Here is a 21417-nt window from a genome sequence, read left to right as displayed (position 1 = left end):
CTAGCATTCTTTTATTCTGAGTCACTCCTGCACCATGATGAGCTCTGCATGGATACTGGGATCAAAACCTCTCTTTGGGAAGTCATGGAAGCCCCTAAACCTCACTTGGACCTTCAGAGAGGCACAGGGTCCAGCATCTTCCCACCGACCGGATCCAGCCGAGCGCAGCCGGCGCGTGGGCGGGCAGCGTGGTGACGTCACCGCCCGACGGGTGCGCCCCGCCCCGGGTTCGGATGGTCGCCAGGGGACGCTCGCGGGTCGGGTCTCCCTGGCAACCCGCCGCTCCGCCCCTCCACCCCTTTAACCTTTAGGCTGCGCGGTTCCGGGTCCCTCTCCGTCCCTGTCCCTTCCCTCCCCTCCCCTTTGGGCCTGTCGGGACCGGAAGCGAAGATGGCGGCGGCCGCGGCCGAGCTGGTGATCGGCTGGTGCATCTTCGGCCTCTTGCTCCTGGTAGGGGAGGCGCTCCGAGTTCTCCCGGGGTGCGGAGGTGGGAGGTGGAGGAGGGCGGGCCAGCGCCGGCCTTGCCAGCGGGGAGACCTTCCTCGCCTGTCCTGCTGCTCCCTGCTGGGTCCGCGAGGATCCCCCCTCAGAGGAAGGTGGGGGAGGCGCTGACGCCCGACGTCTTCTTCCCAACTTCAGCCTCTAGCTCTTGTCTGAGGACGTGGCTGGAGGGTCGGTTTGGGGACGAGCGACCCTCGGGGTGGAGAAAGGCGTGATGGCTTTGATCGCAGTCCGCGCCGCCTCTGTGCCAGCCTCCTGGGCGCTGGCTGGCTTGGTCACTTGCTTGTTTTTCTAAATGCCCCATTTCCCTCCTGTGCTCCAGCCCTTGGGGTGGGAAGCCCCCAGACTTCCCCAGGCTCATTGTGCCTTGATTCTGCCTTGATGACGTGAGTGTCACGTTCTAGGTGTCACATTCCACCTAGAACAGTGTTGAGCAGGTGTGTGGCCAGGCGGCAGCCCTCCTGTCAGCCAGTGTTAGGGTGTACTACTACCTGTCTGACCTCAGGTGCCTTCTTTCCAACCATCTCACCTCTGATTGTCCAGTGCACAAAACCCAACTGTCATGGCCCAGAGTACTCTGGTTATTGCTCTGCTACCCAAAGGCAACAGACGCAGCTTGTTGAGTTGGCTTTGGACCATTCACGTTGTCAGACCCTTCCCCTACTCTAACAGGACTTTTGTCCTGTGGTTACTCAGTGTTTGCATTTTTGAAACTCGTATGATGTAGTTTGTCAGATTCCCTAGACTGACACTTGTGTAGTATGTTCCGCTAGTAAAGTGTGTCACGAAGAACCACACACACACAACAGCACTTGCGCAGCATGTTCAGAGATCCTAAATTGAATCTTCAGTACAAATCCCATTGCTCTGGGCCATTCTCGGGGGGCGGGGGGGGGGGATTGGAAACCCCAAAGGTTAGTGGTGTGCTCTCCAGAGCCACCCAGTCCTGTACTTGGAGAATTCACCGGCTTTTCCAGTCCATTTATTTAGAAGAAAGTAAACATGTAACCAGTATGAAAGTATAGTGGGACGATTCTGATTAATGAAAAAACATTTAAATCATGGTAGATTTGTAGACCATGGAAGGATACAAAGGGAATAAGAACATGGCTTTTATAAAAGGGCTGGTAAGTGGGAAACATGGATTTTAAATATTGAAGGACAAAACACGGTTTGTAAGTGGAATAAGACTTGGGAGAGGACATTGTTGGAAGAAAGTGCAGGTGGAAGTAGACTTTGGAAAGTCAATGAAATTGCGTCAGGAACAACGCGAGAATGACAGAAGAATGCATGTGTGAGGTGCAGAAACGGTGATTTATTAAACATTAAATTAATGTCAGTCTGTTCAGTGCTTGCTTTATTAGGATGGATCTGTATTTGTGTCTGCTTTTCATGCAGTCGTGAAATACATTAGTTTGGTTGGAATGTATGCACAAAATCTAGTCTGAGCGGCAGAGGTAGAGAACTATTTTTGATAGCTGGAGATGTTCTTTGTGACTGCACCAAAAGTCAGCAAGTGCCAGTTTCTTTAGGTTCTGTGGCAACGTGCAACCTAAAACAGTGGACGTTGTCTTTGCTTACATTCAAGGCCATTAGTCCAACTTGTACTTTGAGTGAATCTTTTACCCACTTCTGTGGTTTTTTGTTTGTTTGTTTGTTTTTGTTTTTTAGTGTGATCTTTATTTGCTACTCAAGAGGTACTGGTAACCAAGTGAGGAGCATCTTCAAAACATGAATACATTGCATTATGTAATATCAGAGGTTACATTTATTAAATCACCACAGATCTTGTCAGAAATGTCCTGAGAAGTTCTAAGTATTGACAAGTTGTCAAACTCACAGTACGGTATACAAGTTTTGCAAAATTCTAATTGTCACTTGAAAGCTTGAGATTTTAAATTAAATTTTACTTACTCATTTGTGTGGTGTATATGTCCTGGTCTGAGGGGACAGCGCAGGAGTGTGTGTGTGTGTGTTTGTGTTTGTGTGTGTGTGTAGTGAAGAATGCAGCCTCCAGGGCAGTTTGGTTCCATTGTCTTGTTTCATAGTAATATATCGTCAGTTTAACCTGCAATGGTTTATAAATCATGCATCGAATGTCAGAACTGGTTTTTAAAATGGCAAATGATATATTATTATGAGAGTAGTTTTTGGTTTTTTAATCTCCAGAAAAACAGGGTCTGGGGACTTCACACTTGAGAACGAATGCCAATCGTATAAAAAGAATCAAGTAATGAGTGTTCCCTTTTTACAATCTTCCACAAACAAAATGGACTTCAGTTTCTTGTGCCACATGCAGAAGAATTACGTTTGGTTCCTTGTGCTCTTAATCTCTTCACGCTGCTGAATGTAAGCACTTCCACTGAGCTCCCCATATCCTCAGTAATTTGGCCTACCCTACCATTCAATTGCTCTTCCCATTAGCACAGAGACAAACTCCATGTCTGCAAGGCAAACTTACCTGTGTTCCTTAAGGTGTGGGCCTCACTCTACGGATCTGTTACCACTGCGCAATCTGTGGGTCCACCTCACTGAAGTCGTTCGTTTGCCATTGAATATGCTCCCTGGAAACATCTCTGCTTCTTAGTGTAACAAAACTCTTAAGTATTCTCATTCCTTCCCATACCCCGTTGGTTCCCAACCTTGGCCACTCATTAAAACCATCTAGGGAGTTTTTAAAATCCCAATGCCCAGAACAATTAAATCCAAATTGGGAAGAATTGGAGGACTATTTAAAACTCTTTCCTCGGTTTTGATAATAGCTTTTTAAAAGAAAATAAAACGCTCTGAGGTGTTTCTTTATGTGCCATTAACTTCAGTGCTATGTGTTAAGCAGTTACTATGGCTGTGCAGTATGCTACACAATAGCTCATTTAATCTTGAAAACCCATTAGAAGTTCTTATTCTCGTCTTATAGGTCAGGAGAACTGGTTCACTTAATGATACAGTTACTGTTGTCATCTGTCATAACCTAAAGAAAAAAATGGGGGTTCTCTTAAAATAGTGGAAGTCAAAACCCCTTGCTCGGCGATTCTGCCTGGCAGCTCTTCTGTGACTTGTCTTTCTGAGGTTAGTACATGTTTCCTGGGTGCTTCCAGTCAGTTTCAGCGTGGTAAAAACACAAGTGTTTCTTTCCTGAAGTCTCTGTAGGAGGTACTGAGCCCTGAGTTAAGTGTTGTTAAGTATAGAAAGATAAGACCCAGCTTCCAGTGAGTTCAAAACAAACTTGAGGAATGTTTACAAGAATTCTGAGTTCACTTTAAAACACTCATTACATGTTAATATAGCGTTTTATGGAAAGTAACTTTCTGAAAACAAAAAAAAATTTAACCAGAATTTGAGCTTAGGTCATTTTTGTTGTGGTTGTATTTGTTTGTTTACTTACTTATTATGTTTTTGTCCTAACTTCTAGCTTCTTTTCACTTAATTTTTTTCCTTCTTTCTGTAAATGATAGTGTTGAAATGACAGCAATACGAATGCCATGCAACTTTGATGGATTTCAAATGCATTGGGCCAAGTGAGAAACTAGGCCCTAAAGATGAGCTGTTACATGAGTACACAATGGCGTTTGAGAACTGATGGAGACTGTAGGGACAGATCACAGGTAGTGGTGGGTAGGGCAGAGGATGCAGAGTGGGGTTATCTACGACAAATCAGAATGTTCAGTTGTAGTGGAACCATTCTTGGTATCTTAATTGTGGTAGAACTTGGATACCATAGAACTAGTTAGATGATACAAAATAAGTTTTTAATCTCAGCACTCCAACAGATCTTGTTTAGAACAATGGTTCTTACTGCTGACTTATAAATTGGTTGACTTGATATGGCTTAGGAGATGCATACAGGTATTTAAAAACTAAGTAGATAACTCTACCTCCCAATCAGGGCTGAGGACACTGACTTAGTATGCGTCAGCAACCTTCTATTACAGAGTAGAACATAGGAGCTCCCAGTGCAGTACCTGACCACTACTGCCATGATTGTGTCCATTAACATGGAGACGTTCAGAGCCCACCTCTAATTATGAACCTCTGGGAGGTAGGCCAGCACCCTACCTCAACAGGCCTCCTGTATGATCTCAATGCTGCCTAATGATGTAGAATCCCTGGACCTATGTGTGCTCTTTGCTAGCTCCTAGAGAGGTCCTAAGAGTGCCACTCAGCTAGAGATGTCAGCCTCATTACCTCTGGGCACAGTCTTCACGGGAAAACTTGTTAGGCACATGAATCCATTCTCATTATTGACTTTTCTTAAATGCTCTTTAAAGTTTGAATTATAGCTTTTGTGTGGTGATTAGCAGTTAACCTCTAGGTGGATGGCATCTGTGGGCTGTAATTTCTGGTACATTTCCTTTAGATTGAAGAGATATATTGGGGCATGACATTGTGTGTAAATATTAATAATGTCTGGTGAGAATGTATGCAGTTGTGCACTGTTATTCATAAGATGTGTAGACTTAAGTAAAATTGTACTGCATTTTCATTCACAAGTAGGCCTTAACGTCCTATCTTGTGCAGGTTAATAAAAGTTTTCCTTACACATGTAAAAGAACGTTTGGCCAAATAAACTTCCAATATGTGCTGATGTTAGTGTTAAAGGATGTATAAGGTAACAATAGGCATTTCTTTTTGCTGTGTTTCAGGCTATTTTGGCGTTTTGCTGGATCTACGTCCGCAAATACCAGAGTCGGCGGGAAAGTGAAGTTGTCTCCACTGTGACGGCCATTTTTTCTCTGGCAGTTGCACTCATCACGTCAGCACTTCTGCCAGTGGATATATTTTTGGTTTCTTACATGAAAAATCAAAATGGTACATTTAAGGTAAGTATCGTGCTCTCTGATTATTTTTTTTCCTTGTGGGTACTTAGTACTTAGTTGTTTCATTTAGCAAACCAGTGTCTTTTTTTTTTTCCCTTTCTCTCTTTTTCTCTTTGTCTCTCTGTCTTCCCACCCCCTCTGTGCCTAGGCATGTAGAATCCAGTGTGTGTGTGTGTGTGTGTGTATGTGTGTGTGTGTGCGCGTGTGTGTGCCTTTGCATAGACATGTAGAGTCCAGAGTGGATATCAGACACATTCCTCTGTCCTTGAACCCGAAGCACAGTTGTTAGGCTAGGCTGGTCTCACGGGCCTCCCAGCATCCCATCCCTGCCCCCACCTGCCCAGTGCTGAGGAGATAGGTATGGGTGGCCATGTGTGGCTTGCATGTGGGTGCTGAGGATCTAAACTTAGTTTCTGCTGCTTCCACAGCTAGCTAGCATTGGTTACCACTGAATGATCCCTCCAGTCCTGTTTTCTTGTGTGGGAATAGATAAGTATAGAAATGAATTGTCGAGGATGAGAACACAAAAGTGGTAGACTAGATGCAGGCAACCACCTTCTATGAGAATCATCAGTTCAACAACACACTCAGTATCGGAAATTATTTTTTTTTTAATGTGAAAATATTTCATTACAATTGGTTTTATTTTAGTGCTTCTTATAATTCCTCTGCAGCATATTTGATTTTATTGACATTAATGCCACGAAGAAATGATTTAGGAGGTCTTTCAGTAGTGGTAAAACGCATTTGCTTCCTAGAATCTTACAGGACAGAATAGTTTGCTTTGCTGGCTGCTAGACTTGGCTGAGGAAATTTGGCCAAGTTACTTAGCTAACTTTTCTCTACTTTCGGTTCCTCATTTTAAAAAGGAAGCACATGAATGAGAGGAAGTTCTTTTTCAGTTATGCAAATATCTTTTGTTTCTTACTAGCTTAATTAAGCCTCTGTGAAGTGGGTACTGTATGTCAGTGTCTGGCATATGGTACTTGAATAAAGCAATAATTTTGAATTTCAGTAATTCGCAATGCTTTAATAACTCTGATTTTGGTCTAAATGACTTCAGTAATTGATAACATTTTTGTGGCTATGTTTGGATGTATTCTGACTGTTGCAGAGACTAAAATTCCTTTTTCTCCTGTAAGGCAGACTCCCAGTTAGTATTAATGAAGTCTTAGTGCGTGCCAAAAGTAGTTTTGTGAAGAGGAATGTTGGCATCTGCTGCGTTGTGTCTGTATATTAAGTGTTTACATACATTGCCTTCCTTTGACCTCCCAAGCAACCCTGTGAGGTAGTAGATTATCTGTGGCTTTATGGGCAAAAAAGCAAGACAAGACGGGTTCAGCCTGAAAATATAGAAGAATTTGAAGCCCCCAAAGGTCTTCTTCATTTATTTTGTTTTTATGGAGGAAAGTGCCCTTTTAAGAAATATACTTCTCAGTAGTGTAGAAAATAGTCTCTTACTGTCTTCATTTATTTTCATTTAATTTACATTTTGTGTTTTGCACTGAGACATTTTAGGAGGAAATTACTATTTTCAATGGTTTCATTAGATTTTCTGGTTTTTTTTTTTATTGTCTGTCAAGAAGTAAATACCCTTAATAATTTTGGATACAGATAATTAATTTATCTGAGCATTATGAAGTCATTTTCTCTGATGTCATTTTATTATTAAATTACATGAAAGTGTCTAATTTCTTGTGATTGGTGTTGGGTACACAGCTGTGTTTCTTAGATAAATGATTCTGACATTGTAAGAGTGTGGGAGTGTTTTTATTTTTAAGTAGTATAGTGAAATCCAGGAAGTAGATAATTATAAACTTCTGGGATGTTTTTCTCCTTACAATCTGGGAAATTAATGCATATGTGTATGTATATGCACAACTATCCTGATATAGTATAAGCAGTGTAATTATCCCTTGTATAATTACTGTTTGAACTGAGATTGGTTTTAGTTTTTAATTTAGAAGATTTATTTATACATTATAGGGAACTGTTTTCATCTTGGAATTTCTAAAGTAAATATTTCTATGAGCATGTAAACTTTGTTTTATTTTGTTGATTTTTTGGTACCCATGCCTAAATGAGTAGTCTTTTTCTGGATCGCAGTTATTTTCGTTTTTAAAAATTTAGTCTGGATTCATTAATTTTTTTTTTTCCTTTTCTCGGTACAGTGGTGATATTTTATCTGTGTACCCCCAATAAACTTTATCTGAGAATCAGAGGAAAAAGCTAGCCACTATAGTAAACATAGAGGTCAGGCAATGGTAGCACACGTCTTTAATCCTATCACTTGGGAGATAGAGATCTGTCTGGATCTCTGTGAGTTCAAGGCCACACTGGGAACAGAGCCAGGCATGGTGGCACACACCTTAAATTCTAATACTAGTTAACCATAGAGGTCTGGAGGTCTGTACAGACAAACAGGAAGTGACACAGCTGGGCAGGGAGAGGAAGTGATGTAGCTGGACAAGAGACCAAATGAGATAGCAGAACAGAAAGGCATATAGGCATGGGTATACAGGAAGTAGGTTGCTTTAGAGACTGAGGTGTTGGTGAGGTGAGGTTAGCTTGTGGATTTTCCTATTTCCCTGATTTCTCAGATTTTCACCCCTATATCTGGCTCCAGGTTTTTATTTAATAAAACTGTTTAGTACTTCGTCCTACGCAGTGCTAGGGATTGGACTCAGGGTTTAGTACGAGCAGGCAGGTGCTTCACCAGCAAGCTGCTTTCCTAGCCTTTGTGTTAGTTTAATTGGGGAGATTTTATTATACCTAGAGCAAGAGTTTAAGTGTTTTCCTTCTGGTTGGGGATGCGGTTCAGTGGCAGAATACTTGCCAAGCATGTCTGCGACCTTGGACTCTGGTTTCCTTATCTTATTGTCTCTAATTTGTTTATATTTATATAACAATATGTATAAATAAAAAACAAAATATAATTTATATTTATAAAGCTCCTATAATGTAAATAATGTGGTAGTATCTTTTTCTTGGTACGCTTTTATTTGATTTTAAATTTTATTATTATTGTTATTATCATCATCTCAGTGTATAACCCTGGCTGGCCAGAAGATCTCCATCCTCCCGTTTTGGTCTCTTGAGCACAGGGATTACAGACAGGCATCATCATCCTTATCACCCCCAGCTCCACGCTTGTTCTCCAGTGCACGCCTGCACTGTGTCTTTTATTCCTGGAATTTTGTTTTCATTGGACGCCTCATATTTGCTACTCACAAAAGTAAAAACTGAAAAGATGGACAAAAGTTGTTCCTAACTCAGTCTTTTCTCCAAGTCCTTGGTGAGTTCTGTTTGATGCTTAGTGAAAGTCAAGTCCAAGTATGGACCGGTTATTTCTGTAGACTTTATGCTGCCATTGTAAGTTGTCATGTTGAGTAAAGGTGAGCTGCTGGCTTCGAATTTCCTAGTTGTTTTCCACACTGGATGATACAATATCCTAGTGTGCATTTTTGTTCCTTCATGAATATGTCCTGTATACAATAGCTTTTGCCATTCCCACCTCATATATTCTGAATCATCCAAACTCACGGGTTTGCTTTCAGAGTTTAATTATTTGTGGTGATTGCTAGCTCTGCTTAGGTACGGGTGCTGCTTCTCCCTGGGTGGGAGTCCACACTGTTTTCCCTGGTTCTGTCTAGTAATCCTACTGGGATTCTCATCATTCTAAGCCGGGTGTGTGCAGTAATGCCGGAATTGTTTCTGGTGACATTTTTTTTTTCTTCAAATGTGATAATATGAATGAATTTAGCATAATAATTTGTTTCTAGCTTTAATGAAACAACTTTGCAGGTAAAAGTTTTATGGTATAGGTGTAACAATCCTATTAAACACTCATTTAGCCTTTATCCTTGGATAAAGACATACATAAGGTATACTGATAAAAGTTATAATTCGACACTAATGTGAACAATGTTGTTTTTACAGCAGGTGTGGATTTTAAAAAGGATCTAAGCTGCAGCCTCAGAATGTCTGGGGTTTTGGTGCTTGCCATGTCTTCCCTCCCCTCCTGTTCAGTCACCTCACAGCTTATTGTTTTCATGTGTCCGGTTTAACTCTACTCTTGTTCCTATTTTAATATCATTTTATAATGACATCCTGGAGCTTGTTTTCTCCCTGGAACTTGAGAGTCAGTTCAGTGTGGGTGGTAAAGTGAGGAAGTTGGGCTAGAGAAGCTGATAGTGTTTCAGGAACTTTGGTTTATAGCAGTGGTTCTCAATCTGTGGGTTGAGACCCCTTTAGCAAACCTCTATCTCCAGAAATACTTACATTATGATTCATAACAGTAGCAAAATTACAGTTATGAAGTAGAAACAAAAATAATGTTAAAGGTTGGGGGTCACCGCAACATGAGGAACTGTATTAAAGGGTCACGGTGTTCGGAAGGCTGAGAACCACTGCTTTATAGGGAAGTGGAATTGCTGCTTTCACTGTAGTGGTTATGTGCTCATCTCTGTGTGTGTTTTAGTGAAAGGTATTGGAGTTGTGTATGTTATGAAGGCAAGGTTTTTTGAGACAAGAAAGGATAGCGTTGCAAGTGTAATTTCCTGAAGAAGGGAAGGGGCTAGAACTCTCCATCCGAATGTGATGGAGGAAATCGAGATCCCCTCTAAGGGTTCTTGGTCTCACTAATAAGAGAATTTAAGAATAGACTTAAATGGAAACTCAGGGACAATTTTATTAGCATTTAAAAGACTCCAGGTCTGACCAGCTGTAAACTTCAGCTGCTGCGCTGAAGGTTAAAAGCCATGCCATTTAAGCTGGCTTGGAGGGCAGACACATGGAGATGGGGGGACAGGATTAAAAGAAATGTTGGGGAAACCCAAAGTGATAGGGAAAGCATGCTTAGAGACAAGAAGGAAATCAGTCAGTCTAACTTGGAAAAGCAGGCTGACTTATAGAATGTACAGCTGTGGCCTTGCAAGCTCCTCTAGGAAAATACAGTATTCCAATAAGAACTCAAGATTCTGCCTGTGTCTTTAGTATGGCGTACAGTGAGCCCACTGTCTTTGGGGGATGGGCCCCTGCCTAACTAGAATGTTAGCTCTCCATCTAGGCCACAGACCCTATTCTCTTGACCAGAAGGAGTTTTTCCTTAGTGAGGTTTTAATGCTACTCTAACAAAAGGGTTGACAATAAAATAGCGTGGCCACTTTGAAGGAAGATAGGCCTAAAATTTGAGTACAAATAGAGGTCAGTTTTAGATCCGTTAATAAGCTGAGTCAGTGTCTATATTTTAGATTCAAACTCTGAGACCCACCTCTAAGTGACTGTTTCCCCACGGTTGGTTGGTGTTATACCCTGGGTAATCATTGTTGAAGATTCACCTACACGAGATGTCTGTGGCACCGCCCTCCCCTCCCCCTCCCCCAGCTTCTGATGGCTCAGGACATTGCCAGGTGCCAAGAGAGAAAGAAATCGCTCCTGACTTAGAATCACTTTCCCAAGGTGAGGTAATTACATGAGAGTGGGGAGGCGTGGGTTGGAGCTCAAGTGGGACAGAGAGGTTCCCAAGTCGTTTTGAAGAGTAGCAAAGGAAATGTATGGACATTCCAACTGTGCCTGTCATCTGTGGGATCCATAACCTTTCTGAAATAGTCCAGTTTGTTAGTCTCTAGTCCGACTTCTTGAGTGTTGCCCATCCCTCTGGCTTTTAGTAACTGAAGTCCCTACTAGTTTCTACATTGGAAGACAAAAGTTTATAAAACATATCGAGGGCATAGCAGTTCTCAAAGTGTGCTAGAAGGAAGGCTGTTAAAGTCAGCTCTCCTGACGGTACGTCAGGTACTCAGGAGGTTGAGAAGTGTATAAAGCAAATGCAGTAATAGCCCTTGAGCTCTGTTGTCTATTTTATATACTATATTTGTAGCTTTAAAATAATGACAATTAGACTGGTCTATTGTCTTAAAAATTGGTTAGACAGAAGAGCCCTCTAAATTAAAAGATGTTAAATTTCAATGAATATTGGCCTTTGAATTACTTGTACACTTTCTCTTCTTAATTTATGTTTTGAAATTGGAATTTCAGTATATTTTGTGGAATTTCCAGGTTTTAACTTGAAGTGGTTTTCAGGGAGGACAGCACTTCTCCCTCGGGTTATCTGGGAAACGTGTTGGGGCTTTGTATAATGTGTAACAAATAAAAAAGAGAGAAATACAGCTATCCTCTAGTTCACTGATTTGATCATCTTAATTGAAAATTCTTTTTTTTGGGTTTTTCGAGACAGGGGTTCTCTGTGTAGCTTTGCGCCTTTCCTGGATCTCGCTCTGTAGACCAGGCTAGCCTCGAATTCACAGAGATCCTCCTGCCTCTGCCTCCTGAGTGCTGGGATTAAAGGCATGTGCCACCACCGCCCGGCTGAAAATTCTTTTTAATCTTCTTTGATGTATAAGGAGTCACCAGGGAGGCCTGTCTCTGGGGAGCTGACACTCCGATTGTGTCCATTCTCATCTGGGTACTTAGGACAGTGGGACAAACATGTTCTCCTTGTCATAGATGTCTCCGTGGTAGGCAATGGGCCTATTTGCAGTTTCAGCCTCTCTGTGTTTGGATGCCTTCCTTTTTTAAAGATAGAAGTTAAGTGCATTTAAGCTGTTGCTTCTAGCTTGTTCTGTTTCCTTACTCTAAAGTACTCTATGGCATTTTTTTCTTAAATAACATTCCTTTTTAGTATCTACATGATATTTTAAGGTAAGAACTTATGATAATACATTTTCTCATCTTTCCCCTGGACAATGATGTCTCCAGCTTTTTTTTTTTTTTTTTTTAACATACTACACTGAATATTTTTTGGTAAAGAGCCCTTAATCAAAATCAAAGGTTCAGGCTGGAGTTTACTGGGATATAGGTTCATCTATATCTCAACTTTCTTTCTTATGTCTTGCTCTAGGGCAAGCAGAATAGTCTTGTCAGTAGATAAACTAGGTATCAACTAGGTGTAAGCTGTTCATGGGGTGCTAGAATATTCTGACTGCTGAACATCTTAAGACTGGGTTCCTAGGTCCAAGGAGAAATTGAAACTTCCTACCCAGCTCCTGGCTGGGAAAACGAGGCCCAATTTGGGCTTCTTGGTTGCCAAAGAACTCAGTAAGACTCCTAAAGTCATCCAGTCATTTGTTGGACAGTACTATTTGAATACTTTATGTGTTGTTTCATGTCTTGATTTGTCAGATTATTTTTATGTTGGATTTAACTCAGAATGTGTAGGTCATAGCTCATCTTGCTCTTAGTATTTAAGAGATGTTTTTTTCCACCACAGTTTTGAACTGCTTGGTATTATCAGAGTGTTAAGTTGTGGAAAGTGGTGGAAGGCTCCTGTTGTAATAACATTGTGATGTTTCATCTGTATAGTAATTCAGAAATTTCTTACTGTTGACCCCTTCAATTTTTTTTCTTGCCATTTGTCTTTTGTCAAATGACTTAATTTAGAATGTCTACTTTCCATTATACCTGAGTTCTGTCTCAACGGGGTACCAGTTTTATTCTATGCAAATGATGAGTTTGAATTATGTTTTCTAAGCTAAGCAGTTTAAATAGCAGCCGTGAAGGATGACTGCAAAGGAGTTTCGATTAGCTTTTAGGTATTTTTTTAAAAGGTGTGGTACACTGGTGTCAATGACTGGGCTGGTTAACTTTTGTCAACTTGACACAAACTAGGGTCACCTAGGAAGAGGGGCCCTCAGTTGAGAAATTGCCTCCATCAGATTGCCCTGCAGGCAAGTCCAGAGATCATTTTCTTATTGATTGAGGTGGGGGGGGGGCAGCCCTTGTGGGCAGTGCTACTCCTGAGTAGATAGTCCCGGGGTATATAAGGAAGCAAGCTGAGTGAGGCATGAGAGCAAGCCAGTTAGCCTTGTTCCTCCATGGTCTCAGCTTCAGTTCCTGCCTGGAGTTCCTGCCCTGACTCCCTTTATGATGTAACCCATGAAGGGAAGTAAACCCTCTGCTCTGCTGGTTTCTGACAAGTGTTTCAGCACAGCAACCAAAACCGAAACACAACAGTTAGCTTGTGTCGGAAACAGTTGAAGGGAGAACGGGCTGATTTTAGTCACGTTTCAGTGGGTTAGTCACGGACTTGGACAGACATCCTGGTGTGGGCGAATGCAGCAGAGAGAATGCAAGCACTCCTTTCTTTCTTAATCTGGGGCAGGGCTCCCAGCCCATGGGATGGTGCTGTCCTCTTTCAAGGTGTCTTACTCCCTCCTTAATTCTCTCTGGAAACACCGTCACAACATACCTCAGCAATCTGTAAGTTCTAAGACCCAATTCTAAATATAGCCAAGTTGGTAAGGAAGACTGCCATGATGCCCAGATCTTCCTACAGCAAAGACCAGAGCTGTTATTCTGCACCAGTTCCTCACTATTCTCTGTTGCTCTTAGGACAAAATGGAAAATACTCCCACTGACCCACAGGGCCCTCCAAGGTTAGCCCTTCCTTTCCCTGCATTTACTTGTGCTAACTTTCCACAGCTCTGGTGAGTCTGCCTTGAGCTGCTTGTGGGGTTTTTCTTTACCCCCAAGCCTGCTCTATATATTCTGCTCTCTTTTCCCTCCCTGTATCTTCTTTCCAGTTTTCCAAGATTGTCCTTTCTTCCTTGAGTCACCTTTTAGGACAGTTTTGGGAGATCACTCCTGATTGTCTGGTTTTCCCCACAACTCTGTTGCCATCTCAGATTTATGTATCGACGCGTATTTGTTCATTTGTCTGCTCTCATTTCTTGTAGAGACCATACTTTATTTGAGCCAATGACAGACCCCGGAGATGATATTCAGGCATACCAAATCTTAACTTTGCATGTTAGACAAAATTGTTGTCAAAGGCAATAAATACACTTACTGTTTCCTTTTACCCTAGGAGTGGGCTAATGCCAACGTCAGCGTGCAGATAGAGGACACCGTTCTGTATGGCTACTACAGTAAGTACTGTTCAGTGTCATTTTCTCTTATGACTGCTGATCAAATTTAGAGTCAGACTACATGAAGACTCTTAGTTTGATATCAGTTATGAGAGTATAGTGTTGAACACGGGGAATAAATAATGTGCAATTGTTCTTAATATTCTAAGACATTTTAAATCTACTCTGCGTTTATTAATTTCACTTGTAACTCTTCTTCAGAGTCATTTCATCAAGTTACTTCAAATCTCCTGTGTTGTGTTAAACTAGCCATATTTCACGTGTGCTCTGTGTTTGATACTTGTGTTTTCTAGCATTCCTTCACAAGCCTTGAGGGTAGTAGGGTGTACCCTGGGAGTCTCTTCTACTCTGTGGAACTGCTCTAATCCAGGGGCCATGGCTGCTTGGCCTCTTTCTATCTCTTCCTCTTCCTGTCCTGGTATTAGACTGGAGAGGGTGTAAGTAGCCATCTAAATGCTTTATTTGAATAGTCCCAGAGTCAGGCTTTCATAAAAAGGTTTAAATTTATGTTCCAGAAAGGGATGCCGTTTTTTTTTTTTTTTTTTTTTTTTTTTTTGGTTTTTCGAGACAGGGTTTCTCTGTGTAGCTTTGCGCCTTTCCTGGGACTCACTTGGTAGTCCAGGCTGGCCTCGAACTCACAGAGATCCGCCTGGCTCTGCCTCCCGAGTGCTGGGATTAAAGGCGTGCGCCACCACCGCCCGGCGGGATGCCGTTTTTTAAAATCAGTAAATCAAGATGTCGAATAAGATTTTAATAGGACATTATATTGGAAACTGAAAGAATAGTTAAGAAAATTTTATGGCATGGACTTATTTGCATGTGTGTATGTGTGCGTAGGCACATGAGCGCTACTGTGTGCATGTCAGGTCGGAAAAGAACTTGTGGGATTTGGTTCACTCCTCCCATCATAGGAATCCTGGGTATTGAACTATTGAATGCAGGTTGAAGGAGTTGGGGCCACACCCCTTTACTCACGGAACTATCTTGCTGGTTCTGAGCCAAAGATTTGTTGTTGTTTTTTTTCAAGAGGCTTACTTGATTTAAATTTACCAGTTTGAGTTCTAACTTTTATCTTTTTTCCTGCCCCATAAGAACCATGAAATCCCTTTGGAAGAAATAGTTGTGCCTTTTAAGAAATGTTAAAGCCCCCCCCAGGAAGAGAGGTGTGCTGCTAGCCAGCTGAGCAAAGAGCCCGCAGCCCCAATGCATGGTTTAATATTTCTGGTTAATCCATTAAGTGCATACTATAAAATATAAATAGTTCTGTGTGAAGTTTTGAGATGATACGAAGGACCTCTTTAAACATTCTTTTAAGGGATTTGGTCTGCCTCCTGTTACAGTAGTCACCACCCTGTAGATCATGTGACAAGATAACCAAAGTTGCTAGTCAAGTCTGACTCTAGGAACCATATCTTATCATTGAACTTGGAGGCCACTGCAATGACTTTTTGCTACCAAGGTCACAAGACACTTGTCAACCAGGTTATTACTTTAGGCAGACTTGTAACTTTGATTCCATCTACCTACAGAGAAGGATTTTAGTATTTTTTCTGAATCTTTCCAAGGATATTATCTGTCTTCTGTAGGATAAAGTGTTCTGGTCTCATTTTAAATGCAGAGGAAATAAGCTAATTGTTACTGTGATGATATGGCGCTTGGGAAGCCTTGGTGAGCTGGACTGAGGTGCCCTGTGGCGGGCATGCAGACGCAGCGGTGGTTAGTATAGCACATTGGAAAGTTACTCACACCCCAGACACAGCGTCCATGTGGAAAGGGTTTATTATAGAGATGGGGGGGGGGGAGGGGGAGAGAGAGAGGAAGAGAGGAAAAGAGGGAGAGGAAGAAACAGAAAGGGAGGGAAAGAGGGGAAGTGGAGAGGTACACACCTCATGGCGGGGAAGGGAAGAAGGGTGGGGGAGAGGAGGAAGAAGGGAGGGGTTTTTCCTTGAAAGAGGATTTATATCAGGACACAGGGCAGGTCCCCAAGGGGCAGGCCAGAATGCCAACTGTTACTAAAAGTGGGATGCCTTCAGTGTTGAGGGCTGAATTCCCAGCAAAAGATGGGGTGTGCTGAAAAATCAGTTGTCTTGGTGACTGAAGCTCTGTATCAGATTGCTTGTTGGATTGCCAGATCCTAAGTTCAATCCCTAGTGTGTACACACACACACACACACACACACACACACAGAGCTGAGTCAGTCATTTACAAACACAATTTTGATTGACAGTGTGGATAATAGTAATGATTGTTTTCTTCTCTCTTGTGACTGTGGCTAGCCTTGACTCAGTTTGGCTCTAACTCTGAGCATGACAGGATTGTGCAGCTTGTAATATAGTTACTGTCCCCAAGCCCAGCTGTTTCTTCTGAAATGTTAGGTCCAGTAGAATTGCCTATTAGATTTGCTTCTGGATCTTAAGCTTCAAAACGTCCAAGGCATAATTAATTAATTAAATAATTAAATAATTAATCATAGCCCCTGTTAGAATCTGCTATTCAGAATCTCATCTCTGTTGGTGTGTCAACACATTTTTATTGTTAACCTTGCTGGATACCCCTCCTGCTCTTGAAGAGGGAACATGAAGCTCTGGCGTCTCACAGCATCCTCACCCTAGCAGAGATATGCTCCAGGACAGAGGGAAGAGGGTAGAAGCAGCAGAGCGAAACCAGTGAAGGTCAGGAGCTCTCTAAGCAGATGAGAAAAGTCCAGACCACAGACCAGGTCATAGTTTACACACCTTTGCAGCAAAAGGTCAGGGTCAAACAACTCTGTGTTTCCTGCAGCTTCACACCAGTGTCTTTCATTTGGATGCTTCAATAAGCATTTGCTGAACAAATGACTTTTGTTCTTGCTGGCCACTGAATCCCCAGCCTTGAGCATGGGAGGCAAAGGACTAATGAATACTGCTAACACTTAGATCCTAACACCCCAGACTAAACTGGGCCGGGTAGTGATGGTGCACACCTTTAATCCCAGCACTCGGGAGGCAGTGGCAGGTGGATCTCACAGTTTGAGGCCAACCTGGTCTACAGAGTGAGTTCCAGGACAGCCAGGGCTACACAGAGAAACCCTGTCTCAAAAAAACAAAACAAAACAAAACAAAACAAAACAAAACAAAAAAACACAACAATAACAACAACAAAAAAGAGCAAAACTGAGTCACCTGTGCTAAAAAGACTCCATCACTAACTTGGAACTGAATTACTGGAGAGCAGAAGAGAGACAGTGGCCCAATGTTCCAAACAAGTTGCTATCAATGGGCATGGATGCAACAACTCTCTCTGAGCCGATGCTCATTCACCTAAGCAGGCTGAACCAAGCCCATCAGTCACTTCCTGTAGTTCTGTCTCCCTGTCCACCTTTCAAGGGAAGTCACTTGACATGTCAGTTTACCTTCTGTTCACTTTCTTTCTTTCACTGCTGTCTGGCCTATCAAGCATCTGCTCAGCTCACTGAACACTCATTCTGTTTTATGGACTGAAGTACTGCCTGATTCTACACCAGCAAATAAAGCCGACTGAGATCTTTAAAAAAAAATTTAAATTAAAAAAACTTTGCTAGGCATTGAAGACTCTCATACTTAGGATCTTAATGAATTTTCCTGACCGCCTCTTTTCCACATTACTTTTGTTACAAATGATGTTAGTGGTGTTGGTGGTCATCATGTTAGTGAGTGGCAATGCCCAAAGTAGATCTTACAGCCTTAGCTGGGGCTGTTTGCTCTTAAGGGAGCTAGGTGCTTCCTAGTCAATGGTTCTGGGAGTATGACCTATGGGAATAATTAGTAGTATTAAAACCCCAGCACAACTTCAAGATCATCTGGGACCTTTTAAATAATTTAGAATTGTTCCAGAGAGATTCTGATTTAGTGTGAATGTCTTAGAGTTTCTGTTTTGAGGAGATACCATGACTACAGCAACTCTTTTAAAGGAAAACATTTAATTGGGGCTGGCTTATAGTTCAGAGGTTTAGTCTGTTATGGTCATGGTGGGAAGTATGGCAGCATGTAGGAAGACATGGTGCTGGAGAAGGAGCTGAGAGTTCTACATCTGGAACCACTGGCAATAGCGGAGACTGCCACACGGGCCAGGCTTGACCATCTGAGACCTTAAAGCTCTCCCTCAATGACACACTTCTTCCAACAATACCATACTTACTCTAATAAGGCCATACTTCCTAATAGTGCCACTCCCTATGAGCAAGCATTTAAACACATGAATCTGTGAGGGCCATTCCTATTCAAACCACCACAGGGTGTGGTAGACAGTTTGGTAATCTATTAGTAAAAAGTAATGATTCTCACTTAGCACTCAGGTTGAGAAACCATGGTATAAGTGAGTGGCTCTTCATGTGACATCTCGTGTGCTTGTGTGGAGAGAGATTTGGAGGCTGCACACAATAATACTGAATTGCAGAGATCTAGTTTACCTTCACTTGTCTTGGAGTTTTCAACACACACACACAAAAATCTACTTGCAAATTATTTGACAGCCATTTTTCCTAGACTACTGAAGTTGGTATATATTCTCTAAGCCGAGCCCAGCTTTTAGGCTCGAACTAGTTCTTCTGCCTTAGCCTGTGGAAGAGCTGGACTACAGCTACACACCACTGTGCCCAGTGTCCATGCCCATGTTTGATAATCTGCCTAATATACTCGAGCCTGGATAACCATTGTTTATCTCTCAGTTGTTTTCTCAAATTTAAAAGGGGGCAGGTGGGATTAAAATTTTGGATAGTGAGGCTCACAATCACAGTAGCACACATAGTGCTGAGCTGTTGTGAGATGTGAGTGTCCTTTACCGTCCTTTACAGAGCATTGAAGGATCCATCCTCAAAGGTGGGTATTTAACAGGCATTTTACTGCTTCCAGGGGGAGACTGAGGTCTCCACCCTTGTCTCCCTCTGAAGGATACAGTGGTTATAATATAGTTTGGACTCACTGTTGTCATCCCTTCTAAAAGCCAGGGTTATCCACTGTTGTTCTGCATCATGCCTCAGTTCCAGTGTAAGCACAACAGAAAGGCAAATAGCATCCCCGTGTCAGGATAACCAGTGCCCATGCCGCAGGAGAAACGGTCCCCATGGGGACATTGGTGAACCTTCACGTCTAGAAACCACGTTCTTACAGATCTTCTCTTAAGTTAATGGAATTGTGTTTTGTTTTTTCATAGACAGTTTCTACAAGTAAGGCTGACTACAGGTGGATAGTCAGTAACAGGATAGCTCCCAGCACTGACTGGTTCCTACCACTCACTTCCTCTGGTGACTGGGGCTGTCTACACAGATGTCTCCTGGAACATGATGGAAACAGAAGGGAACCCTGCTGGTCCCTGCCCCTTTGCTCTCTAGTCCCAGGTTCTTTAATCCAGAAGCTCCACCTAGGGGTGTTTTCTTACCCAAGAAACTTGAAGGATTCTTTTACCCCCTTCTTGATGTTTACATATTTTCTTCATTGTTTTCATACTTCTTTGCAGTAGAACAGACTGCTGTTATGGGGCACTTTCATTTTCAGTTCTGCTTGATTTTTCTGTTAGGTCTGGTATGGAGTCCTCCTTGTCCCTGTCTTAGTCACTGTTCAGTTGCTATGAAGAGACACCATGACCAAGGCAACTCTTATAAAAGAAAGCATTTTACTGGAGACTTGCTTACAGTTTCAGAGCGTTAATCCGTGATCATCATGTTGGGTAGTATGGCAACATGCAGGCAGGCGCTAGAGCAGTAGCTGAGGACTTTATATCCTTATCCACAGGGAGAGAGAGAGAGACCAACTGACCCTGGGGGCTGGCTTAGGGTTTTGAAACCTCAAAGCCCACCCCTAGTGACACATGTCCTCCAACAAGGCCACACCTCCTAATCTTTTTTTTTTTTTTTCAGCTGGTGACTAAGTGTTCATATATATAAGCCTATGTGGGCCATTCTTATTCAAACTACTGCAGTCCCTCAGGTCTCAGTCTTTCTCTAACTCAATTGTTCCAGTGTTTCAAATTGACTGTCACCTTTGTCTTCCCACCTTTTCTCACTGTAGTTTTTTGTGCTGTTCCCTTTATTCTCATGGTTGCTTTAACCGTACTTAAAATTGACTATGACAAAGCCAATTGTTTTACTACCTACCTTTGTAGAATTTCATTTAAATGAATTTCCCTTGCTTGGTGTGTGTGTGTGTGTGTGTGTGTGTGTGTGTGTGTGTGTGTATGTGTATTTATTTATTTTTATTTTTTCCAAGCTGTTTGTTTCAGGTTTTGGACACCTGTAGAGGTTGTAGAAGTGAGGAATGCCCAAATCCTAAATGGGAACTTATAGAATAATTTTTTATTCTGTTCATCTGTCATTTTCCTCTTGGTGACCTCCAAATACTTCTCCTTGACACTGGTTAGTTCAAGTGACAGTGTTCTGTTGATTTTTGCTGTTATATTAATATGCTATAGTTTATTAACCATGTTAACGGTGACCACAGGGTTGTTCTTAGTTTCAGTTGATGGAAACACATCTTCCAAAAAGATCTATGTATTCATTAAATAATTTGGTCAAATTGTTTTGCATTCTATGGATGCTCTTATAGTGTAAACAATTCCAGATTATTAGCAAGTCTGTAGTGAAAATAGGAGTATGAAAATGTCCACATATGTAGGTAAGTTATCAAAATGTCCACATGTGGGTAAGTTATCAAAATGTCCACATGTGGATAAGTTACCAAAATGTCCACATATGTAGGTAAGTTATCAAAATGTCCACATGTAGATAAGTTACCAAAATGTACACATATGTAGGTAAGTTACCAAAATCTCCACATATGTAGGTATGTTATCAAAATGTATGCATATGTGGATAAATTACCAAAATGTACACATATGTAGGTAAGTTATCAAAATGTACTCATATGTAGGTAAGTTATCAAAATGTACACATATGTAGGTAAGTTATCAAAATGTACACATATGTAGTCATGGAACTAAGGCAAGATAAAGTACACCAGGAAGCTTTCAACTTCTGTTTCGTTATGTTTCAAACATAATAATTTGTTTCTAGCTTTAATGGAACAACTTTGCGGGTTTTGTGGTATAGGTGTAACAGTTCTATTAAACACTCATTTAGTTAGCCTTTATCCTTGGATAAAGACATACATAAGGTATACTGATAAAAGTTATAATTCGACACTAATGTGAACAATGTTGT

At 41.7% G+C, this 21417-nt stretch overlaps 1 protein-coding gene across 1 annotated transcript in view; it reads left to right on the top strand.

Annotated features, from left to right (window-relative positions):
- The first annotated feature begins 213 nt into the window (after window positions 1–213).
- Lmbrd1 (LMBR1 domain containing 1) overlaps window positions 214–21417 on the top strand; it is a 91808-nt gene continuing 70604 nt past the window's right edge. Inside the window, exons 1-3 of the mRNA XM_059281544.1 lie at window positions 214–450; window positions 5145–5321; window positions 14185–14245. Of these exons, the coding sequence (XP_059137527.1) occupies window positions 391–450; window positions 5145–5321; window positions 14185–14245 (298 nt within the window). The 5' untranslated portion in view covers window positions 214–390. The remainder of the gene's footprint in view (window positions 451–5144; window positions 5322–14184; window positions 14246–21417) is intronic.

This window comes from Peromyscus eremicus, chromosome 16_21 (assembly GCF_949786415.1).
Source record: "Peromyscus eremicus chromosome 16_21, PerEre_H2_v1, whole genome shotgun sequence".
Taxonomy (NCBI): Eukaryota; Metazoa; Chordata; class Mammalia; order Rodentia; family Cricetidae; genus Peromyscus; species Peromyscus eremicus.
The sequence above is the reverse complement of the archived record's forward strand: the minus strand, read 5'-3'. Positions and strand labels throughout refer to the sequence as shown.